Source organism: Nymphaea colorata, chromosome 4 (assembly GCF_008831285.2).
Source record: "Nymphaea colorata isolate Beijing-Zhang1983 chromosome 4, ASM883128v2, whole genome shotgun sequence".
Classification (NCBI taxonomy): Eukaryota; Viridiplantae; Streptophyta; class Magnoliopsida; order Nymphaeales; family Nymphaeaceae; genus Nymphaea; species Nymphaea colorata.
The window spans coordinates 19,017,711-19,040,086 of NC_045141.1; the positions used below are offsets into that span (position 1 = coordinate 19,017,711).

At 39.6% G+C, this 22,376-nt stretch overlaps 3 protein-coding genes across 4 annotated transcripts; 2 read left to right on the top strand and 1 right to left on the bottom strand.

Annotated features, from left to right (window-relative positions):
• The first annotated feature begins 3,283 nt into the window (after window positions 1–3,283).
• On the top strand, window positions 3,284–5,008 carry LOC116253351 (UDP-glycosyltransferase 75C1-like). The gene has a single exon (XM_031628126.1). The coding sequence runs from the start codon at window positions 3,393–3,395 to the stop codon at window positions 4,887–4,889; it is 1,497 nt and encodes a 498-aa protein (XP_031483986.1). The 5' UTR covers window positions 3,284–3,392; the 3' UTR covers window positions 4,890–5,008.
• A 2,684-nt stretch (window positions 5,009–7,692) lies between these two features.
• Window positions 7,693–15,756, top strand: LOC116252582 (disease resistance protein Roq1-like). 2 transcript variants are annotated; one of them, XM_031626943.2, is made up of 7 exons: window positions 7,693–7,908; window positions 8,619–9,329; window positions 9,564–10,668; window positions 12,067–12,354; window positions 12,426–13,709; window positions 14,253–15,003; window positions 15,617–15,756. In XM_031626943.2, exons 2-6 carry the CDS (start codon window positions 8,806–8,808, stop codon window positions 14,826–14,828), a joined length of 3,777 nt encoding a protein of 1,258 aa, XP_031482803.1. In that variant the 5' UTR covers window positions 7,693–7,908; window positions 8,619–8,805; the 3' UTR covers window positions 14,829–15,003; window positions 15,617–15,756. The 2 variants fall into 2 exon arrangements, with proteins under 2 accessions (XP_031482803.1, XP_031482805.1); XM_031626945.2 differs by having other exon boundaries at window positions 14,253–14,885; window positions 15,617–15,747.
• LOC116252583 (transcription factor LAF1-like) lies at window positions 15,011–19,565 on the bottom strand. Its single transcript, XM_031626946.2, has 3 exons — window positions 19,203–19,565; window positions 17,122–17,251; window positions 15,011–16,232 (listed from the first exon to the last, which is right to left on the bottom strand). Exons 1-3 carry the CDS (start codon window positions 19,462–19,464, stop codon window positions 15,551–15,553), a joined length of 1,074 nt encoding a protein of 357 aa, XP_031482806.1. The 5' UTR covers window positions 19,465–19,565; the 3' UTR covers window positions 15,011–15,550.
• Between the last annotated feature and the right edge of the window lie 2,811 nt (window positions 19,566–22,376).

Genomic DNA, 22,376 nt, shown 5'->3' on the forward strand with positions numbered 1-22,376 from the left:
TGGCCCCACCCCAACCAAATGAAAAAAAAAAACTGTAGTGTAAAAATTGATTTTTTTTTTTTTTTACCTCCACATATTTTTGAATGTGAGTTCAGTTTGGCCTTACTCAAATTCAACCCACAAAACCCAACCCCCATTTGGCTTGCTCCTGAAAAAAATCCTAACTCCTGACGTCGATAATATATTTACTTTTTGTGGTGTTGAACTTTTTTAAGCCTAGTTTAATGGCACGTAAACCACTCTAAGACTTAGTTTTAAGCGAAAAATCAGGTTTTGCCTTCAAAATCTGAAGTTGGGTGTCATCCAATGACCTTGGCTTTTACTAACCATGGGCTCAATTATTTCCTTCACACCTTCTTGAAGCTGATTATAAGTAGAGGTGGGTGCCTAAAAAACAAATGAAACCTTCTTATAAAACAAAAAAACATACATAGTTGGCAATGTAAGAGTGTTTCCTTGTGTATGTGGAAAAGCAAGAAAAAAAAAATGTAAAGTGGGCATTGCCCACACCAGCCGCTCTGCCAGTTGTTTGCTGGGTGTACGTCTTCCGACCTCATGTCTGCCATGGGCTTGCCAACTTTGATCTTTTTGGGTGTTACTTACGGTCCTGTGCAGGTTATGTACGTCATACTGGTGCACAAAATTCATGAAAATATTTCTAAGTAGTAAAAAAAAAACTTTTCATAAAAGTAAAAAAAAAAGTTAAAACAACTAAAAAAGATATTTATTTTTAAATAATTTTCAAATAAACTTTACTTCTAACCTTTTCATTTTTAGTGTATATTTGTTGCATGCGCCAAGCAGCACACACAACTCATTCTCGTGTGCTATACGATGGAATGGAAAATGGATGCACCTAGGCCTGGGTGTCGGGCCGGGCCGCCACTGGGCCGAGGAATTTGGTTATCGGGCCGAACTTGAGTGAGCCTAGCCCAGCCCGGCCCGATACCCACCCCTAGCACCCCTTTGAAGTTGGACTTGGTATGTGCCACGGTTGTTCTCTTTCTCCTTTGCCATTCAACTCTGCAGCAGAGTGTGATTTGGAAATAAGTTCTCTTGCCATTTGGTCAAACACATGGATGACTTGATCATGTCTTTTTGTGAGGCCGATGGCCACAATATTTCATTTGCTGTTATATATATAAAATTTTGTGCAATTGTCTTTCCTAACTCAACTTATAAATGTCAACAATATCTTGGTTGTCAACTGCAAAGATAGTTTTGGCATTTCCATGATAAAATAATGACAAAAGAGAAAAAGCTAGATGTCACATTTAATAAGTCTAGAACCTCAAATAGATTAGCAATTACACTTTTGCTTTTTGACCCATATGAAGATATAACTTGTTGAAAATGAGCAAATAGTTTTCTCACACTAACCCTCATGTAGCTCCGCTCAACACCCAGTTGCCTAAGTGGTACGTCGGTAAGAGGGTTTGACCAAATGGTGGTCGGCCACATGAAAGTCTATGCAACCACATAAACTCCAAAGATCTGGTTTGACTAGAAAAGAGGGCATCACAAGCCATAACTCTAATGACAAGCTGGTTGTATAGTATGTCCTCCTCAATTTTCATGCGCCATCTTAATAATGACAAAAATGTTCACAATTAATACAATTTTTTTTTTGTAAGGACAAAAAAAATGCAAAAAAAAGACTTGAAGATTCTATAAAGGTAAAACTTGTCAATCCGTATATGCACACATTTATGACCAATATACCTCTTTAAGCGGTAAAAAAAACATATTCGTCTTTTTTGTTTTGCTCATAACGTTATCTCATTATGTCATAAATTATTTTATTATCTCATAAACATGATCTTATACTTATGTTTAGTATTATTTCATACATTTATTATCTCATTATTTTATAATTTTTTTGTTATCTTGTACACATTATCCCATACTTATATTTAGTGTTATCTTATACATCTGTTATTATCTCACACCTATTCGTTATCTCATACTTATGTGTTATCTTATGCTTATTTATTATCTCATACTTATTTATTATGTCACATACTTGTTATCCTATGAACATGCATATGCAATATTTGAACATAAAAAATAAGCATATATTTTGGTAATATTCTCTACATCTAGCGTGCGTTTGTTATATACACGGGGTAGTATACAAACTCGGTCCCACATTTTTTTGAGAGTTTTATTTAACATAACTGTTTAATTATATTTAAAAAGTGCAATTTATGATAATTTAAAATTAATTATATTTAATTAAGAGCATTCTTAATGGAGAAAAAGGAGGATGGCATATGTAACCATCTAATTGATCGGTAAAAAGTTGTAACGAAGCAAAGATTATAGCTGGCGCCGCGAAAAGATATGAAACAATTATGACTATGTATTCAAAGATTAAAACAGTTTGCTCGAGCAAGTTAGGAACATATAAATGAACAAAAACTGAAACAAGTTAGGAACATATAAATGAACAAAAACTGAAACAAGTGTCTTAACGCAATAAAACTTCCATCGTTTACTTTATAATACCAATTTGTAGTGAATGTTATTAAGCTATAAACAACTAATGGTTCTCATGTGATGGCATTTTTCATCGATTCGTCCAAATAATGCCGTTAATAAACTATCCTGTTTGAACTCAAGCGCAACCAAATCTGCCACAAATGAGATCCGACCCAATCAAATTCAGGTCCAACTTGGAGCTCGGGTCTGGTTTTCTCAAACCAGATCCAAGTCCAACTAGTTAAGATCCAGCATTCTCAGACTTGAGGCACAAAAATGTAGCAGGTTCGAAGCGACGAGGAAAAACGGATCCAGGTTTGAGTTAACGGCACCATAAACGCTTCAGGTGAAAGATCCTCCACGTTGGCTGGACTCAAACAAATGCATGTATTTTTCAGAATTTATTTATTATCGACAAAAAGAGCTAGAGCGTAAACTAGTCCGATTGGTCTCTGGAAGTTGGTTATATGCACTGCATGATATATAGAATATAATTATGCATGAAGGGTATAGCCAGAAATTTTTCATTCATGAGCGAAGTGCGAAGTTGAATTAAAATTTATAAATTTTGACTAGGGAAGAAATATTATTTTTAATTTTTTTTATATAAAACAAATGATTTTTTTTTTTAAATTAAAGTAGGGCCAAAGCTCATAAACGATTACCCTTGCTTCGCATCTAACAAACACCAGATATGTAACAATGGTATGCACGCAATCACTCTCAATCCAAATAACCATTGTTGAGCCACGTAGAAAAACTCTTGGCCATAGAAACAATATGTGTACCATATATAAAAGAAGACGTGCACATTCTTCATGAATTTGGGGGCCATGAGAGGCCGAGTCTTACGAAAGGAATCTATATAAAGCAAGTAAAGCAGCTCCATTGCCCACCAGAGCTCAAGAAAAATGACTCACATTCTCTTGGTCTCCTTCCCAGCCCAAGGTCACATCAACCCAACCCTTCAGCTCGCCAAGCTCTTAGCTCGGCGCGGCGTTCGTGCCACCTTTGTCACCGCTACTCATGCCCATTTAGCCATCTCAACCGCCGGTATAGCTGCCAACAACAGCAGCAACAATGACAACATGAATGTACATTTTGCTCCAATCTCCGATGGTTTTGAGCCGGCAACAGTCGACATTTTCAAGCCAGACTATCCTCAACACCTCCAAGAACATGGCTCCCGCTCTCTTGCCGACCTTCTCCTTGCCCTTGCTGCCGCCGGCCAACCCGTCGACTGCGTAGTCTACAACTTTCTTCTTCCTTGGGTTGCTGATGTTGCTTCGGAGCTCGGCATCCCTTCTGCACTTCTCTGGATCCAACCAGTCACCCTCCTTGCCATCTACTACCACTTCTTGCACCAGTCCCCACATCTCTTCCTTGATCTTTATAAGGAAATCAAGGTCCCAGGACTGCCACTGTCCCTGAATTCCGATTCCCTGCCATCTTTCCTCTTTCCCGACAATCCCTTCATCCTTTCATTGCCTCTTCTAAATCACATGTTTCAAGGGATCAAAGAGTCTAAATCTAGGTGGGTTCTTGTCAATTCTTTTGAATCACTTGAAGCGGAGACTCTGTCTTCCCTGAAAGACCTCCACATCCTTCCCATCACCGTAGGCCCGTTGGTTCCAGCAGCCTACGTGAGCAAAAAAGATCATAAGGATTCTAGCTTTGGTGGCGACTTAGTAAGCGAAAAACGAAAAGATGATGGAGGTACAGTCATAGTCGATTGGCTAAACACTAAACCGCCTGCTTCAGTAGTATATGTTTCATTTGGTAGCATGGCGACGCTGACAGAGGCTCAGATTGATGAGATTGCCTATGGACTGATAGAGTCGGGGCACTACTTCATATGGGTGGTGCGACCACCAAAGGACTATGGTGGTTTTCCTAGTAGTTTCCGTGATATGTTTATGGACAGAGGGATGGTAGTGAAGTGGTGCAGCCAGGTCGAAGTTCTGGCTCATCCCTCCGTTGGCTGCTTTGTTACTCATGCCGGGTGGAATTCGACGTTGGAAGGCTTGGTCTGTGGAAAGCCAATGGTGTGTGTGCCCCAGTGGAGTGACCAGCCGACGAACTCCGAGTGGATTTCGCATGTATGGCGGACCGGCATCCGCGCGCAGAAGAGTGAAACAGGAGTTTTGGGGAGAGAAGAGTTGAAAAGGTGCTTGAAGATGGTGATGGAAGGGGAAAGCGGAGAGGAGATGAGGAAGAATGCCATGGCCTGGAGGGAGGAGTCTAGAGCTGCAGCAGATGAAGGTGGTTCCTCCGATCGTAACATCCAAGATTTCATCTGTAGCATCCAATCATCGCACAAGGAAGGAGAAGAAGAAGAAGAAGAAGAAGAAGAAGCAGCCTTCCAACCTCTTCCATCTCTTGCACTACAATCCCCAATATCGACATAGAGCTTTGAGCTACTTATATTAAGTATCGTCCTGGATCCATGCCAGATGATTTCTGATAACCGTGTGTGGAAACTCATGTATTTTTCTTTGATCTTTTTTGAGAAAATTTTCATTTTTTATTGATTATATATAATAGAAGAGTGTTCATTTGGTATTCGTAAAAACTCGTTCATGATGAGAAACTCCCAAAAGTTTATAATGCTTCACGAGAGAGCTAACTTGTGACAAGGTACTTGTCTATACGTACGTGTGTGTATTCTTAAGGAACCGAACCAGATTATTGTTTGTTGGCGATTCGATGAGGGATCTAAACTGTTTCTTCCACCTCTCATCCATAGCTGCTTGAAGACATGGGAAGTGAGTGATAATGAGGGATCTAGTCTGGAAAAGGCTTGCTTACATCCATAATGATAATGATGGATGCACCTATTTTTTCTAAAAAATGCAACAACTTAAACCATATGATAGGGCTTTAGCTTATATCTTACCTAAGGAAAGAAAATTTTCGCCTCTTATGATAATTTTAGGAGATGTTCATCAACTTCCATGAAAAGGCAACCATAGAACTTGAATCGTGGTTGTCTGTATCAAAGAAACGGAGACTCTTTTAGGGCGGCATTCTTTTTGTAGTGGTTTTGACTCCTCGTAAAATAAAGTACAGACTTCCGAATACTAGGCACTGCAAAGGCTACCTAACTTTTGGACAAACGCCATTAATTCTCTTGTCCTTCTTGCCATTAATTTATGTGCACTTCTTAGAGAAGGTAAATGAGCCTCCACACTGGACTCGTGATTCATTGAGAACCACATACATGGCGGTCGCCTTGATCTTGTTCTTGTGGAAGCCACGTCTCTATGGCCTCAATCTCTCTTTCTTCATGTATCTGGCAATATTGAATTGCCTCTTTCTGTGTGGAAGATGAGACTTAGACAAAAAGAAACTGTGTGGAAGACGAGACTTGGACAAAAAGAAATGCCCAAGAAAAGAGACGTCAACAACTCTGATTTGAGCGCACCTGCATCAATTCCTGTACAAGAAATTGAGCACTTAGCAGTATAATGTCCAGAATACTCATAATCAGTAAAAAAAGAACCCCCTGCAAAGACAAAAAAAATTCTAAAAAGTAAAAAAAAAAAAAAAACATTTCTTTATTAAAAATCCACAAAATAAGCAAAAAAAAGAAAATGTACCACCATCGTGCACGCAACTCACTCTCCCCAATTTGTGTGTATGTATTCTCAACAATATCAATAAAGGATTGGTACGTGTAACATTCCATACCAGTTGGATCCAAGAATAAATATTGAGTTGGCGTGCAGAGTTAATATGGGTGTATCCCATGCAATCAATCTCCAGGCTTCATTGAGATTACTCGTTCAACTGTCTTGTTTAGGTGAATGTACTATATGCTTACTAAATTACCCGGAGGGCTCGCACGATTCATTATTTAATATTATTTTAGTAATAATAATATATATATATATATATATGTATATTATAAAAAGAATATTTTATATTAAAAAATTATTTTACCTTAATTTTTTTTAAATTTTAATCGGGCCTAACTGGGTTGGGCCCACCCTTGGGTTTCAAGTCTTGGCCTGGGCCTGGGCTTCGTGGTCTTAGGCCAGCGCGATGCCCAAGTCTAATTATGTGTTTGGTAGTTTCTTGATATTTTATCTTTGTAGGAATTAATCTAAGTTAGCTTGTGCTTAGCTTGGTTACTTTATATAATTTTTAATGTGACGGCTGATAGTACACATGCAAGGGTAGTACACATGCAAGTATAATTTCAAAATTTTAACAAAAGTCAAAATAATATGTTTTTTTTTCAAAAATTTATATAGGTTAAGCTAAAGTTTTTAAAATTTACAAATAATTTTTTTTTTATTTTCTAAAAATTTGGAGAGGGAAGGTGTGGCCAAGGCCCCTGCCGGCCCCCTCCCTCTACTCTTGTCTGCATGGCCAATTTACTGAGTGGTTAGAAAGTACTAATGACATATAATTTTCATTAGTCTTGACCTTTTCAGAGAGTCCTTTCATAATTGTGAGCTCGTTTTTTGCTCCCTCAATGCTGTCGGCCAAAACTAAACAATCTTTTAAGAAAACCCCCCTCGGGCCGGGCGCCTGGCAAGAGGGAGCGGGGCTCTCTCAAACCATTCCAAAGAGCTGAGATCTCGTAAAGGAAAAATGAGCCAGCGCAGGTTTGGACCTGCTGAATCAGTTCAGTGAAGTAAGGGAGAGAAAAGCACACTCAACTTGAAATTGCTGAAGCTTATTAAGGTCACGGCCCACCGATCAGGCAAGGATACATGTTTTGTTTTGAGTTGGTTGCTTCGAGTTCTTTCTTCTTTTTAACAAATTACTTCTTTTCGATCTTAATCAAGTTGAAATGATAAAACACTTTGATCAATTAAAAAATGATTCACTTTTTTATTTAGTTGAAGGATAACATTAATTGATTCCCATTTATCGGAACACGTAGAAACATTTGTTTTCTTCTTTGCACTTCATGATCTGGCCAGCATGGTCATATTGTTCCACGCTCCACGTTTGTGTGGAATGGAACAGATGGTGTATGGGGAAAACGGGACGACGCATAATGCCAGAGTTGCGGACTTGAATTTTGAAGAACATCGTGTTTCTCGTTTCATGTTTGCATGAAATTAGAAGCCCCAGCTTACCACTGAATGCAGCGTTATTTGGAACACCACATTCTGCAGAATCATACAACCTCTTGAGGCCGTCAACACCTTTGCTGGGTATATATATATATATATATATATATATACCCAACCGCCGGCTAAGCGTTTCCAGTAGGACCGCGGGAAGGGGGCAAGTCGCGCCGAATTATCTGGGCGCCAAGTCAAAGGTGCCGGCAGCCGAGCACCCACGGCCTGCCTGAGTCGGCGAGGAGCAACATGAAGGGAGACAAAGGTTCACACGTTACCGGCGAGGAACAAATCGGCGACCTCACACGTTGGAGCAATTTCTACGGTTCTACCGTTTTCACAAGGGGTATGAAGACGAAACCTTCAGGAATATGTCCAAGCGAACGCTTATTGAGATCGTAGTTCTGTTTTGTTTTAAAATCTTGCCTGTACCAGAATCGATGTTGATCTGTGATCGTTTGAATCGTTCGGTTCAAATCTGGATCTGTTTCTGATCGTGCGCTATGAGTTTATGTAGACCGTGATCATTTAAATCGAGATCGAAAGCCTCACCAGGGAGGGTGTCTCGGACGTCCCTAGCTCGATTCTCCTTATTGAGCAATGGATGTCAGGGATGCGAGTCAGAGTGGAGGACCCTATTTGTTTCGTAGGAGTGGGAATTTCGCGGACTGGGGTAGAGTGGCAGTATATGGACTTGATCCAGGCACTCATCTCAGCTCCATTCACAATTCCTCTCTTACCATCTGCTGTTCCTTGAAAAGTTAGCTTACAAGATATAAAAAAAACGCAGCACGAATATGTACTTCTGCATTATGTCTGGCCCTGCTAGGTCCTATGACCGTGAAACACTTTCTCCATGTACACCAATATCAAACAAACATTGGTCGTCGTCGACAGGTTCTTAAGCAGATGGGCCATCAAGCCATTGTTGCAACTTGCTGCAAATTGAACTGAATCTCCTCTTTCGCTTTTCAGTTTAACTCTTATTCATATAACAAATCGTTGTTGACCAATTGAACTACCATTGATGATTATATGATTAATTCTATTCATCAGGTTCGCTTTCAAAAACATTTTGCCCCTTCCATTTACTCTTGGTGCCTGGGAAGGTCTAGGTGTCCAAGTCGAAGAAGGAAATGTTAGATAGTACCCTTTTCTTGTCCGTGCATATAAAGTTGATAAACAAGAATCGTTTCGCTGATATCAGAGAGGAAGAATCTAACATTAGTAGGGACTGATAGAAATGGAAAGAGTAGTTGGCGATCAGAAAAGACCATCGTCTTCAGTGCCACCATATGAAGAGGGTAGGAGTGAGTTTGAGTTTGATGTGTTCATAAGCTATGCAAGGGGAGACAGAGACAAGGTCTTTGCAGGTGAGCTCAATAAAGTCCTCAAACAGAGAGCAGTCCGAACATTTTTCGCGGATGAAGAAGAAAGAGAGAATGAACGGGAGAGTATGGGGGAAGTATTTGCTGCCATAGGGAGATCACAAATTTTTATACCAATATTCTCGAAGTGCTATGCTAATTCAAGGTGGCGGCTTATGGAGATTGCAAACATAGTGAACTGCAAGCGATTAATCCTTCCTGTGTTCTTTGATATTGATCCCAAACATGTCAGGAGCCAAGAGGGACCATTTCTAGTGCCATTCAAGAAACATGAAGAGGATGATGAATCAGGGAAAGAGTTAGCCAGAGAATGGAGAAATGCATTGAGAACTGCAGGGGAGATCAAAGGTTATGATGTCAAGAATGAGGCGGCACCTGGGTACTTTCTCCCTCCCTCTCCCTCCCTTCCCCTCTCCCGCTCTAATACACACACAGGCACGTGCGCCCACATACACAATCACTTGGGAGCATGTACTCACATACACACAGGCAAACAAATATACAATAAAAACAAAATAACTTGCATTAATTTTTACCCATATGTCTTATACAAATCAATTTACTTTCTTGTGAAGCATCTTTTTGTTTGTATTTTGTTGTTTTGTTTTGGCAGGCAAGAACAAAAGTTTATCCACTTAATTGTCAAACGGGTTCTTGATCAAGTCAACAAGATTCCTCTTGATATAGCTAAATATCCAGTTGGGCTTGGACCTCGTTTACATCATCTGTTGAAGTTGTTGGATCTGCAATCTTCTGGTGTTCGGATGGTTGGAATCTGCGGAATGGGTGGCATAGGGAAGACCACCCTTGCAAAAGCCATGTATAATAGAATTTCTTCTAAATTTGAAGCTGCATGCTTCTTTTCAAATATCAGAGATGCAGCAAAGCAGTACAATGGACTCATTTCTCTCCAAAAGAGCTTAGTTACAGAAATTTTTAATGACAAGCATGCACATATAGGCAGTAGTAGCCAAGGCATTAATTTGCTGAAAAGACGAAGCCGCTGTAAAAAAGTACTTATTGTGCTTGATGATGTTGATGACAATGATCAGCTTAATGCATTGGCTGGCAGTCCAGAGTGGTTTTATACTGGAAGCAGGATTATAATTACAACAAGATATAGTCATGTACTACATTTACATAAGTTGAATGAACATGACATTTATCAGCTTGAGGAACTCAGTTTTTTCGAATCACTGCAGCTATTCAGTTATCATGCATTTGGAAGAGCTGTACCCATGGAAGAATACGATGAGCTAAGTAAGGAAATTGTGTCAATTGCTAGCGGGCTGCCATTAACACTTGAAGTATTAGGGTCTCTGTTATTCTACCAGAACAGTTTAGCAGATTGGGAACAAGTGTTTCACAAATTAAAACAGACTCAACCTGAAGACATCCACCAGAGACTGAGAATAAGTTATGATGGACTTGATGATATGGAGAAGGAAATTTTTTTGGATATTGCCTGCTTTTTTAACAGAAAGAGAAAAGAATATGCACTTTGGATGTGGAAGGATTGTGATCTCTTCCCAAGTATTGCTCTCACAGTTCTGTTACAGAAATCTCTTATTAAGGTTAGTGAGAATAAAGACAAATTTGAGATGCACGATCAAGTTGAAGAGATGGGAAGACAGATTGTTCGAGAAGAAGGATTTCCTGAGCTGCGCAGCAGGTTGTGGGATGCTGATGAGTCACTGAATGTGCTACAAGGCCTCAAGGTCATGCACATCTCTTTAAAATTTTCTTTCTCCAATCCCTACTTATTCACAGTCACATCAAAAGATTAAATGTAAGGCTTATTTATAGAGTTATCTTTGGGGTAGGTCAACCCTTGAGTCGATGCCTGAATGGTCAATGGTTAGTATTGGTAAGACTGATCATCTTATGCTCTTCCATTATACATTCAGACTAGCATTCGTAGCTTAGCTTACTTTGACTTTCATGCATGAAGAAAAGGCTCAGTGCCTACTTTTGCAAGTCATTGGTTGTGTTCTTTAGGCTTCAGATGGACCAAAGAAGGCTGTCTTTAAGAGTAAGAATCCAATCATCAGTAATTATGCACCCAAGTCCTGTTTCCTTTTCATGACTGTAAATGAAGGCCTTACAAAAGGCTTTGAGGCCAAGCCAAAGGATAATTTGGATGGCATTTCTCACAATGAACGGCAAGGGCAAGTTTTGTTCGAAGCAGCAGTTTATCTGCAATGTTAGTTGGGAACATGCACACGCAGACAAATACATGCTGTGGTGTATGATATGTATGTAAGCCAATCAATGGCGTTGACTTCATATAATGTATCATGTGAAGCGGTATTTTTAATTAATTTCAGCAAGAGGTTAGTCTATCCATAATCCAGTGCTGCAGACCCAGAAGTTGATCCCAAGTCTACACTGATGGGGCTAAAATTCTCAATGCAAGTTGTAGTTTTTTCCTTGCTCTAGGCCTATCACATCCCTAGATAATTTGGTTGAGTAATGTAGTGGGGTTCTCTTTCAAGCATGTTTATATCATTCTTCGAGTTTTATTTGAAAAGTAGCTATCTAGGTCAGAATCGTATAGTGGAGGAGAACTTTTATAACACAACTTTTACCTGTGAAGACTTATGTGCACCTCTTCGGGTCATTTCATCAACTATTGTAAGCTTTGAGTTTTCCGAAAGAGGGAATTAATTACTTGCATTCACCCTCATGAAGAGTTATTATATCAAATGAAACATCTAAATTGGGGGATCCAAATATGGGAATTGACCAACCCAACTTCACCAAAGTTTGAGTAAACTTGTTGAACAAGAAGAAAGTTTTCTCTGTTCATGGAGTGCAACATGTTTTAGTAGATCATTCAAGCCTTGTTGCATTTTGAATGCTTTATACTTTTGCTAAAATTCATGAAAACGTTAAAGCCTTTAAAGAATTTCATGTCCAAAAGTGAAAGCTGTTGTCATAACTTAGTGCTCTTGGATCAAACGCCTATATTTCATCCGTGCTTTTTTTTGGCTTTGTTGTGCTTTTCTTGCTTTTCCTAGGAACATTCTTTTAGTTGTTTAAATTTGTGGAGCATGTAATTGAAAAATAGGCTACAAAATTGTTTGCTCTAATATTATATGGACTTGTTTTCTCAGGGAACAAGCAATATTCAAGGCATTGGTCTCCAATTACCAAAGAACAACATGGCACATTTAACCACAGAAGCTTTTGAAGCAATCTGCAAACTTAGACTGCTTCATGTGGATAATGTGAGGTTTGAAGGTGAATATCAACATTTTCCTAAGGCACTAAAATGGTTGGAATGGAAAGGATGCCCTTTGGAATCATTGCCATGTGACCTTCATCTTGAAAAAACTATTGTCCTGGACCTATCCTCTAGCATGATAACTCAAGTATGGAAGCAACAAGGACTGACGACCATGGTATGCAAGCTATTGAACATTCTTTTTTCATATTCTTTTTATGACATTCTCTTACAAAATGTATTTCACAGGCCTTTGATAAATTGAAAGTCCTCAATCTTCACAATTGTGTGAATCTCACTATTTGTCCAAATTTTAGTAGCCTCCAATCTCTAGAGAAATTGGTACTTGATCACTGTCATAAGTTGGCTGCAGTTGATGAATCTATCGGACATCTTAAGCATTTGGTTTACTTGAGTATGAGAAGTTGCTTGGCTCTGAAAGAAGTACCAAATGGTATTTGTCAGTTGACTTCTCTTCAGATGCTTGATCTTTATTTTTGCCCCATCATAAATTTGCCTGAAGAGATTGGGGATTTGCAGTCATTGAAACAACTCATCCTTGAAGACACAGAGATAAATACTCTTCCAGTCTCTATGTCAAACATGAAAAAACTTATTTTTCTATCTCTGAGAAGGTGCAAATCTCTAACAGAGCTACCAGAATGGATTGGGAGATTGGAATCTTTGAGAGACCTAATATTAGAATTTACTTCCTTGAAAATGATGCCTGCATCTATTGGCTGTTTGGTTAATCTCCAGACGTTAAATGCTATATTTTGCAGATTCCTTTTGTCTTTACCTGATTCAGTTTGTAATCTAAAAAACCTTAGGAAACTTGAATTAGATGATGCAGTCATTCAAAGGGTGCCTACTTGTATAGGATCATTGGAAAAGCTTGAGGTACTGTCCATGGCACGATGCACTGAGCTTGAAGCTCTATTACCATCTATTGGATTGTTGAAAAATCTCAAGAGATTATCTGCTAGTGGTGATGAGTACATTTGCAGTAGTCTTAAAGAGCTTCCTGAAGACATTGGGGAACTCAACAATTTAATATATTTGGACATAAGCTATAATCCTGATCTTGCTGTCGTTCCTTCTAGTTTCTTTAATCTTAGCTCACTGGAGATACTGAAGGCTGCTGATTGTAACTGGATACGGAAGGTTGACATTGACAGCTTAGGTAAATTGTCTTCATTAAAAGAATTAGACTTGAGATTCAGTGACGGCTTCTGTAGCTTGCCATCGTGTATAGGTGTGCTTCCTCAGCTTGAGAGGCTAGATTTAGAATGCTGTGAAAGTCTTCAGTTCCTCCCTCAACTTCCTCCCTCACTAGTCAGGCTTTCTGCAAGGTGTTGCTCTGCTTTGGAGATTATGTCTGATGTTTCAAACTTGAAGGGCTTACAGGAATTGGATTTAAGTGGCTGTGAAAAGCTTATCGACATTCCAGGCCTTGAAAATTTGGGCTACTTGAAGGTTGTGAAGCTTGGAAGGTGTAGAAGCCTCTCTGATACTCAGAGGTACAGAATTAAGGTATATATCTTGCACAATCTGCACAAACGCCTTTAGTGGTTTTGCTTAAACTCAGGTCCTGTTCTTTGCAAAGGTCTTTGAACTTTGGCTTGGAAGTAGGGACTTGACTTGAAAGGGGTTGACACATGATTAGTGGGTCATGCTAAAGCACTCTGCCAGGTCATAACAATGTTATTTTTATTTACATTATAGTACCAGAGATAATGATGCATAAATATATTTCTATAGTTACATCAATATACACCTATATATGATCTTATAGATAATTGTGCGAGTCTGTGAGAACTCCGGTGAAATATGTATCCACTGCAAACTCACGTATGTATATCCAATCACTTGGCTTAGTCATGCTACAACTTGGCTTCTGCTCGACCAAATCTTGTCAACTTTCTGGTCGTTCATTTTTATTGATCAGGTGGATGATCAATCCTAGCCATGTTAGCTGAATTACCTGGTTGACCTATCAAGTTTCAGACTGCTGATTTTTACATAATCTGCTTGCTGCTTTATTTCTAAGTTTTTGTCTTTCCATTTTGAGCTCAGGAAGCAAGCTTTCGACATTTGTCTGAGTTCTCAATCTCTGGAAGTCCAACTCTTGGTCGCTCTTTGGATGCACGGCTGCTCTCTTTCTTTCTTCACAAGAGGTTGCAGTGTGTCAGTTTGTACTTGGAAATTAGCGGAAACTTTGAAGATGGGGAGGGAATACGTGTTCATGTTGACGTTGTGAAGAATCATTATACCATATCAGAAGCTGTAAGTGAAGTTGCTCTGTGCAGGGACCCATTAAAGTTAGGTAGAAACGAGCCTGTGCTAATCAAGCTTCAAGAGAATGAAAGGACGAAAGGTTATGCAGAAAATGACCATGGGATCATGCATGTGTCAATAGACAGGGGCCTGCTTATGGGGGCTGATGTGAAATTAGGTGCAGATGAGAGTTTTGCCGATAGTTATATTGAGTATTTACAGCATGGAAACTATTCATTCTATAGGTATGAGGCGATGGACATCTCAGTTGATGGTAGTTCTCAGAACACTAGGTGGTACTGTAGGCTGGTGTTTGAGCAACAGTTGGATTGGTCCAGACTGCACCACCCTGAAGGGCTCTGGAGGCGCCTCTGAAAGTGAACCTGAGGAACTCCAGCCTCCAGGCCTTTTCCATTTGCGACGGGGGTTCAGGCAAGTATTAAGCTTCTGAAACATGGGATCCTTTGATTTTGTTGAGGAGTGAATGGCATCATCAGGTTGGCATCATCTTACCTGCTCTTCAACATATTTTGGCTTCATTTCATGGCTGGTAATACAATTTAACCACTCGTTCTTTTTTATGTTTTCTCTATTTTTTCTCATAAAACCGATCTATATTTGCAAGTGGGTTCAAGGTCAGCATTGTCATTGATGTTAAAAAAAACAAAGGACTGAGAATCTGAGAAAATTTTCTAAATTTCAGAGCCTGATTGGACAATAGTTGCATCGAATGGTGAAAAGTAATATTGTTTATGCCTTCACTTTTTGAACCAACAGTAGATTTCTAAATTCGATGGTAGTCGGATTAAAAATCTTTAGTCACCTACAATGTATATTTCAAATCCTCAAGGTAGATCAGAAGTAATGAGTTGCCGCGTGTAGATTTTGATGAGGAAGCCTTTTGCAAATATTTTTATAAAATTGCTACGCAAATGCAAGAGAACACAGAGATTTTTTTTTTTTCTTTTTGGATTTCTGTCCATTTTTTTCTGAAGAACAGCAATTTATCATTTTGGACAAGGCATATACACAACTATGTAGGAGAAAAAATAAAATAAAAAGGAAAACAAATATTTTCTGATACAAAAAACCCTCTTTTAATGATAAATTACATCATGAGTGTTAGCAGCGATCTTGCTGAACAAATCCTCCCCACACAACAGGTCGTAGAGACCTTCCTCCACAAGAAGATCGACGTCATTCCCAAATTGCTCCTCCAACTCCACAAAATGTCGCGAAGTCTCTGCACCAGCACCGCTCTGAATTCCGTCCATTCCCGGAAAACCAAAAGCCAAGCCGTTGTCAAGGTTACACGTGGGCGCCAACGTTGCATCCTGGCCGTTGAAATTGTACCGTCGGTCGTCTTCCGGTTCAAGCCACTCGGAGAAGAGCAGCTTAGGCAGGGGGCGGCTCATGAGCGTCGTTCCCTTCACCGGCGGCGAGTCATGACTGACAGTGGGGCAATCGCCGCTTAAAAGGCTTGAACTCTGAGCGTCGGTGATAAACCACAACGGCTCCGTTGATTCCAAACTTGCGGCGGGGAATCGGCACGATGGTCTTGAGGACGAGGTGTCTGAGGTCGGGGACGTGGTCGATTCGGACTCTGCCGAAGACGAGGGGTTGGGCGGAACATCCTCAGAAAGTGGCGGCGTCGAGGTGGTTGGACGGCGAGGATTCAGCCTCGCCTGCGCCGCTTTCCTCTTGCTCAGGTGGGAGTTCCAGTGGTTCTTTATCTCGTTGTCCGTGCGTCCAGGTAAATGGAAGGCTATCTGGGACCATCTGCCACGCTCGGGAAGAAACAACACCTTAGTCAAAATTTCCATGGAAGCTCGACAGGGAGAATCCATGAATTATTAGCACACAGAAAATATGAAGGCATTGGAGTCTTAGAAAAAGGTAATATTCTTTGAATCATGATATCTTTGTGATATTTTTGAACTGACAATTTCTCGAAAGTATTGTCATCTGTTTCACCAGATGGAAAGGAACTCTTTTTCTCCTCACTGGGCCTCCTAATTAAAAAAAAGGTGGATTTTGTAAGTGTGATTGAACTTTGATTTCAAAAGTTAATGGAAGATGAGAGAAGTGTCGGTCTCATTTATTCAAGTCGAATTTCTCTCATCCACTTCTCTTGATGTTTGTTTTAATTGGTGTGAGAACTTTGGACTTCCCATCCAACAGGGAATTTCTGCCAGCTTCTGATGAAACAGACGATCAGGCAGTGCTGGTTGGGAACGTGGTGTTTTAGGTAATGAGAAATATATTGGTAGTTCTCATAATATTTGCCCCAACCTTGCGTTGTAGGTTGAGTAGATAAGGCAACTACATCTTTAAAATCATTCATGTCATCATCATCTTGAATAAGAAGTCCTTGGCAACAGGACACTTTGGTGCGATCTCCCTCTGCTTCAATGAGAAACTAGCTAAGATGATGAGCAAATTTATTGAGACTGAAATCATTCAGTTCTGTCATGAGATCAAGAGAAAAGATAAATTGAAATTCTCGACCATTCTGTGAATGTTGAAAGGCTGTTTGGGAGATATGCAAAGAAATAAGGAGTGAACGAGGGGAGAGAAGATGGTGTTCTCGTAAGCACGAAGAGAAGGAAGGAAACAAGAACCCAAGAAATGGAAAGAACAAAAGAAGAAGAGGGGAAAATGAACATACTTATTTCCAAGCACGTCATGAAGGCCCATAATGATCTCTTCCTCCCGCTCCGTGAACACGTCTCGTTTGAGTCCAGGTCTCAGGTAATTGATCCATCTCAGCCTGCAACTCTTCCCATTTCTCTGCAACCCTGCAACGGAAATTCGCGTAACCCTTTTACAGTGAGCTAATAATATGTCATCTTCTGGTATTATTCATTAGCAAACTTTGATGGGCCAACTTCATGAGCTCTACCGTTCCTGCAGCTTTCTAGTGCATGTTCTTTTCTTCTTGGGGCCACTTCTAAATGAAAATCCTCACATCACTGGCTGTAAATTTATAGCAACTTCTTTTCTATTAATGAGTGGCGTTTCGAAGGTGGCAAAGAATTGGAAAAACAATGGAAATGGTTAACAGGTTTTAGCCTTCTCCGGCACGAGATATTCCATTAAGTTGTATTTATTTCATCGCAGATTTGAGATCCGCGGTGATTAGGGAATCAGACACCCCCTCCTTTTCGAAAATCCAGCCTTAAATCTATGGTTTTTAACATGTAGCTACTGCAAACTGATGATCACCTTTTTATGCAACTTCAGATCTAAGATCCGAAGCTACCTTAATGCTTTAAAAACTTTTGAGAAAGGAGGGCAGTCAAAACGAAAATACCAGTTTTATTTGTTGAATTCCCTGGCTTTGTCAGTAATTAGGTGATTACTGGTGTGCTTGGCTCCCTTGATGCAGGTCCAGAACACTATAGATGCTTAGCTTTTTAAAAATATGGTTTTAGGTGAGGGAGAGGTTATCGCGCCATGTAAACAAAGAGTCAAAACCTTCTCTCTCATTTCAGTTGCTTGTCGAATCCAAAACTGTCTTGGCATCAGATGGTGGAAGGTTCATATGCTTCAACTTGAATATAGAGACCCACCTCCTTTTGGTATAGGAGCATAGTCCCTTATAAATCAAACTAAGGACTCGCTCTATAAAATATCCCTACCCACCTACTTGAGCTATGCTCTACGAGACTAAAACCATAGTTTATAAAGCAGTGGTTTGATATGGAAAGGCTGTGTCAGCAGAGGAAGCGCATCGTTCGGAATGCACCCAGCCATATTCGGTTCCTATGAGCATGACACTTTTCAATATAACATGGAAACTTTATGCACGATCTCAGAACAGAAAACAGTACACTCAAAAATTCATATGAGAGTTCAGGTCAGCGAGTTTACATCACAGGTGGGCTAGGCCTGGAGGGAGGTGCATTTAGAAGTTTCTTCTTCCATAAGGAAAAATAAAGAAAGGCTGTGGAGGGTTTTTGAAGACAAGCCAGGGGCGCAAATTCAACGACCGCCTTTCTTTTCTGGATCTGGACATGCAGGCTTGCTCTCTGCATTTACTTGATCATCAACATGAAGCCTGCCTACCCATGGACATTTCTTTGCAGGGGGTCTATAATATCCAGGATTCAAATGGGTTGGACTTGATTTTGTTATTATTGTTATATAAAACATGATTTTGACATGGCTTCTGATGCATTTTAGTCTTCATCATTAGCCCAAATCATTTAATTTGCATCCTTACTTATGCCGCAGCGCGGCATTCACTCTCTTTTTTCAACTTTGAGTGAGTCTCAGCCGGCCAAGTCTCACAAGAACAACACTCTTAAAAGATTCCAGCAACAAGGTTGAGACCTGATCAAAGGCTTTCAATTTGACACTCTTCGCATTCATTTCTTGGCACCATTGTAGATGTTTCCGGCTCTGACCAACAAGGTGATACAATCTTGAAGAGCATTTACTAACTACCTGTTCAGATGAAAAGTGACAGGGAGAAGCAGCGTCTGCAGCAAGGTGAGCACTTCTTTTTTCTTTGAAAAGAGAAAGAGATTTAGCTGCTAATATGCTTCTTTTCGATTACGCACTTGTTTGCATCATGGATAATACTGAAAAGAGATGAAACCACTAAGGAAAAGATGCACATGGCAAAAAAAGTACGAAATACCCTTCATACAGAGAATCATATCCGATGATATGAAAGAGCGTGGAGATAAGAAATTGAAGAATGATGAAAAAAAAAAAAAAAAACTTTCATGGCTGATCAATTACCTGCCTTCATCGGGACGGTGCTCCAACATCCATGTCCATTTTCCAATATGTAATTTTGGAGCTTCTCATCTTCCTCCGGCGACCACAGCCCTCTGCGGCACTTGGGTTTTCGCGCCTGGCTAAGGCATTGCTTGCAAACCATCTTGGGGAACCGGAAGCAGCAAAAGATGATTGATGAGGAACTAACTGAAGGGAGAGGCACTGTGGATGTTTGAAGAGAAAAAAGAATGATATTGGTGAAAGTGATATATGGTTGGTACATATTTATAGAGATGACTCACCGCCATCTTTTCGTCCCTCCACATATAGTTTAAGATTAAAGGACCATTGAGATTTTATTTTATAATTCTTGTTTTCAATGGGTAAAACCAGGTTTTGAATTGTGTAAGAAGGTTTAAAACTACCCTTGAGGACGACGAGTAATATGACGACATCTAGGTCGACTCATATGGGGCCAAATGGTAGCTTCTTGTCTTCTTCGAAGGTAACGGGCCGAGTCAGAGATCTAAAGTTGGAAGGGCCTATAATCTTAGATCTTCAAGGCCATTCTTATCTCATCTTAGATCAGATCCCTTTGATAATGGAAAACTAAAAAAGAAGATTTTAAAATCTAGCTTAAGATCCTTAATTTGATGAACAATGGATCTTAGTGTGGATCGTCTTTTACATCAACAATCGCATGCCACATATAAATCTGATCTCCAAGGTAATCAAATGCTCAAAAGCTATGTTCTTGTTTTCTATGGTATTTGAAAATTCTACCGAACCCCAAGTTCCAAAACTGAAACTGTTTTGTTGCCTGGACGCATAAATCATGATGGAAATTGAAGGCTGAATGGAGCAAAGTCTAGACCAGGGTCTGGGTTTTACAGGATTTGGATTGAGATGGAGTTAATATTGATAAGAGTTGGGAGTCGGTCTATACATATAAGCACTAAAAATGAATTTCGTTATCTCAAAGTAATCTGACAAAAAAAAAATGATTTAATCTGAATTCAGATTTGAACCCCAGCCACATATAGTGAACAACAGGTGGCAAGAGTCGAGTTGAGAAGGGTGTTAAAATAAAGACCATTGATCAAGTCTCAACCCTTCAATCTTGAGCCGCAGTATTCCCAAGCAGCATCATAATAAATAAATAAATAAACAAATAAATAAAAGAAATTTAAACCCCCACGTCCCCCACCCCCAAAACAAAATTTAAAAGAAAACTATTAGTATATTTCTTGTGCCATTTTTCAAGCCTTTTTAATCTTTCCTTTGCGTGTGCTGAAAGACAGGCCTTTCTTGAACGAAGGACATTGACATACAAAATCGGCAGACATTTCTAGGTGAGGGCCTTCCTAATCTCTGCAAAAATATAAAGAAATTTCATAAGCAAAACTTATGAGAGTTGATGGTACTTCTGAAATAGTACTTAGCACATCTGTACTTGGGATACGTTTTAATTCCTTCGTTATATTAAGATATTGCCATTGGGAACACATACAGTAAGTCTTAATGCATGTTGCATGAGGAAGATATTTTATAAGCTTTCAGTCTTTTCGGAATTTTCTCAACGTCAATAACCTGATGTGGATCGACAGTTGACATCTTCGCACCACTATCATTGAGTAACAACGAGCCAACAGGTTGAGTTGATTGGGAATGAGGACCCATGTTGACCACAGTGAGGCATGTTCTTGTGTTTGGTACCGTCATATGCTTTTCTCCTCTAATACTAATTCCTTGTTTCTCAAACTTCTTAGTCTTTGAATTCCTGAAAATGAAATCGACATTAATAAAAGTACAAAATCTAATGGAATGGATTTGTCCAACCATAACTTCAAAATAATCAGACTTTGGTTCCTGAACTCATTGTTCAGTTGAATCCCCGTTTTCCGCTCATTTCTCATTGGCAGACAAACCAGCAACATTTGGTGTTTCTTCAACATTTTTTCTGGATTCTTCAGAGATGGATACTCTCTTGTTCTCAGTAACACCTTTCTCCCCTTTTGTTTAAGATCATGTTTAGCATCCATTCTTATCAGTTCAAGCTTTTATTCTCACAGAATCATTGATATAGGGGACTTCATTACCACAGATATGAATTATTTTCCTTTTCCTTTTTGTTCAAGGGATATGAATTTCCTCCATGTAACATGTTGGGGCCAATTGCACCATTCTGCGGCTCCGAGAAAATCAAATATTTCCATCTGCTAATCTCAAACGCTGTCCAGAGGACAGGTCCCTTCTCAGTTATGGGTGTCTAAGTCAACAAAAAATTTTCAGCGTCCTGTAAAAGTATTCAATGAAACGCAGACAGATGCAAAACAAAAAAAACATGAAGAAAGAGTTTACTTACATCTTATTGTTGTTGCACCGAGTGTAGCATAGCTGATTGGATTGATGGATTTGTGAAATTTTATTTGTCATTCCGATTTTCATGGGCTCCGCTCTACTTTTTTGTACTGCAAATGGTAAATGTGTAATGTTGAGTTAATGGGTGTCTCCTCATCACCCAAATTTCCAAAACAGTTGCATTCAAGGGACAGGAAAAAGGGGAAGGGTCTTTCCCCTACTAGGCCACCCCTAGCCTAACATTCCTTCTTAAAGGAAGGCATGAAACCAGCCAAAGTACTAGCTCTTTCAGATGAAGTGGGTGTGTTTCCCAAATTTACCATCCTAAGATGGAAAAGGTGAAAACAAAAAGGAGCTCTCTTCAAACAGTTGTTCAAAAGAAGCAGAAGCGAACTCTTGTGTTCAACCAGCTACCAACAAACACATTCATATTAAAAAACAAAAACTCACATGGATTAAACAACGTTCTTTTGGGCCAAAAAGGCTAGCGTGGTTTATAGTTGCAACTTGCAACAGTTTTAAGATTTTCCGCTCATAAATCCGGGGGATTTTCCCACCAGGGTAGTGATTAATTATGAACTGCGGGCTTAATTATCATGAACTCAAGATCTTGTGACGTAGGAAAGGATCTTTTGACCTGTTCAAGTCAAGCCATTTGTCTCCGCGTTACGTAGATAAGTGCGAACAATATTTTGGAAAAAGAGGAATAAAGCGCGAGCCCATAAAAAAAAACAGCTAAAAATTCAACCTGTCTCTCCCAATTGCTCTACTGCTGACGTCGGAATTTTCTCTTCAAATGATCAAGCTCCCCAGGTCGACCTTAAATCTGACATT

Excerpts from the sequence above, each read along its gene's own strand:
- LOC116253351 (XM_031628126.1), top strand. The coding sequence starts at position 3,393 with ATGACTCACATTCTCTTGGTCTCCTTCCCAGCCCAAGGTCACATCAAC.
- LOC116252582 (XM_031626943.2), top strand. The coding sequence starts at position 8,806 with ATGGAAAGAGTAGTTGGCGATCAGAAAAGACCATCGTCTTCAGTGCCA. Across the intron at positions 10,669-12,066 it reads ATGTGCTACAAGGCCTCAAG|GGAACAAGCAATATTCAAGG; the intron begins GTCATGCACATC and ends TTGTTTTCTCAG. Across the intron at positions 12,355-12,425 it reads AACAAGGACTGACGACCATG|GCCTTTGATAAATTGAAAGT; the intron begins GTATGCAAGCTA and ends TGTATTTCACAG.
- LOC116252583 (XM_031626946.2), bottom strand. The coding sequence starts at position 19,464 with ATGTACCAACCATATATCACTTTCACCAATATCATTCTTTTTTCTCTT. Across the intron at positions 17,252-19,202 it reads CACCGTCCCGATGAAGGCAG|GGTTGCAGAGAAATGGGAAG; the intron begins GTAATTGATCAG and ends TTTCCGTTGCAG. Across the intron at positions 16,233-17,121 it reads CATGACGTGCTTGGAAATAA|ATGGTCCCAGATAGCCTTCC; the intron begins GTATGTTCATTT and ends CGAGCGTGGCAG.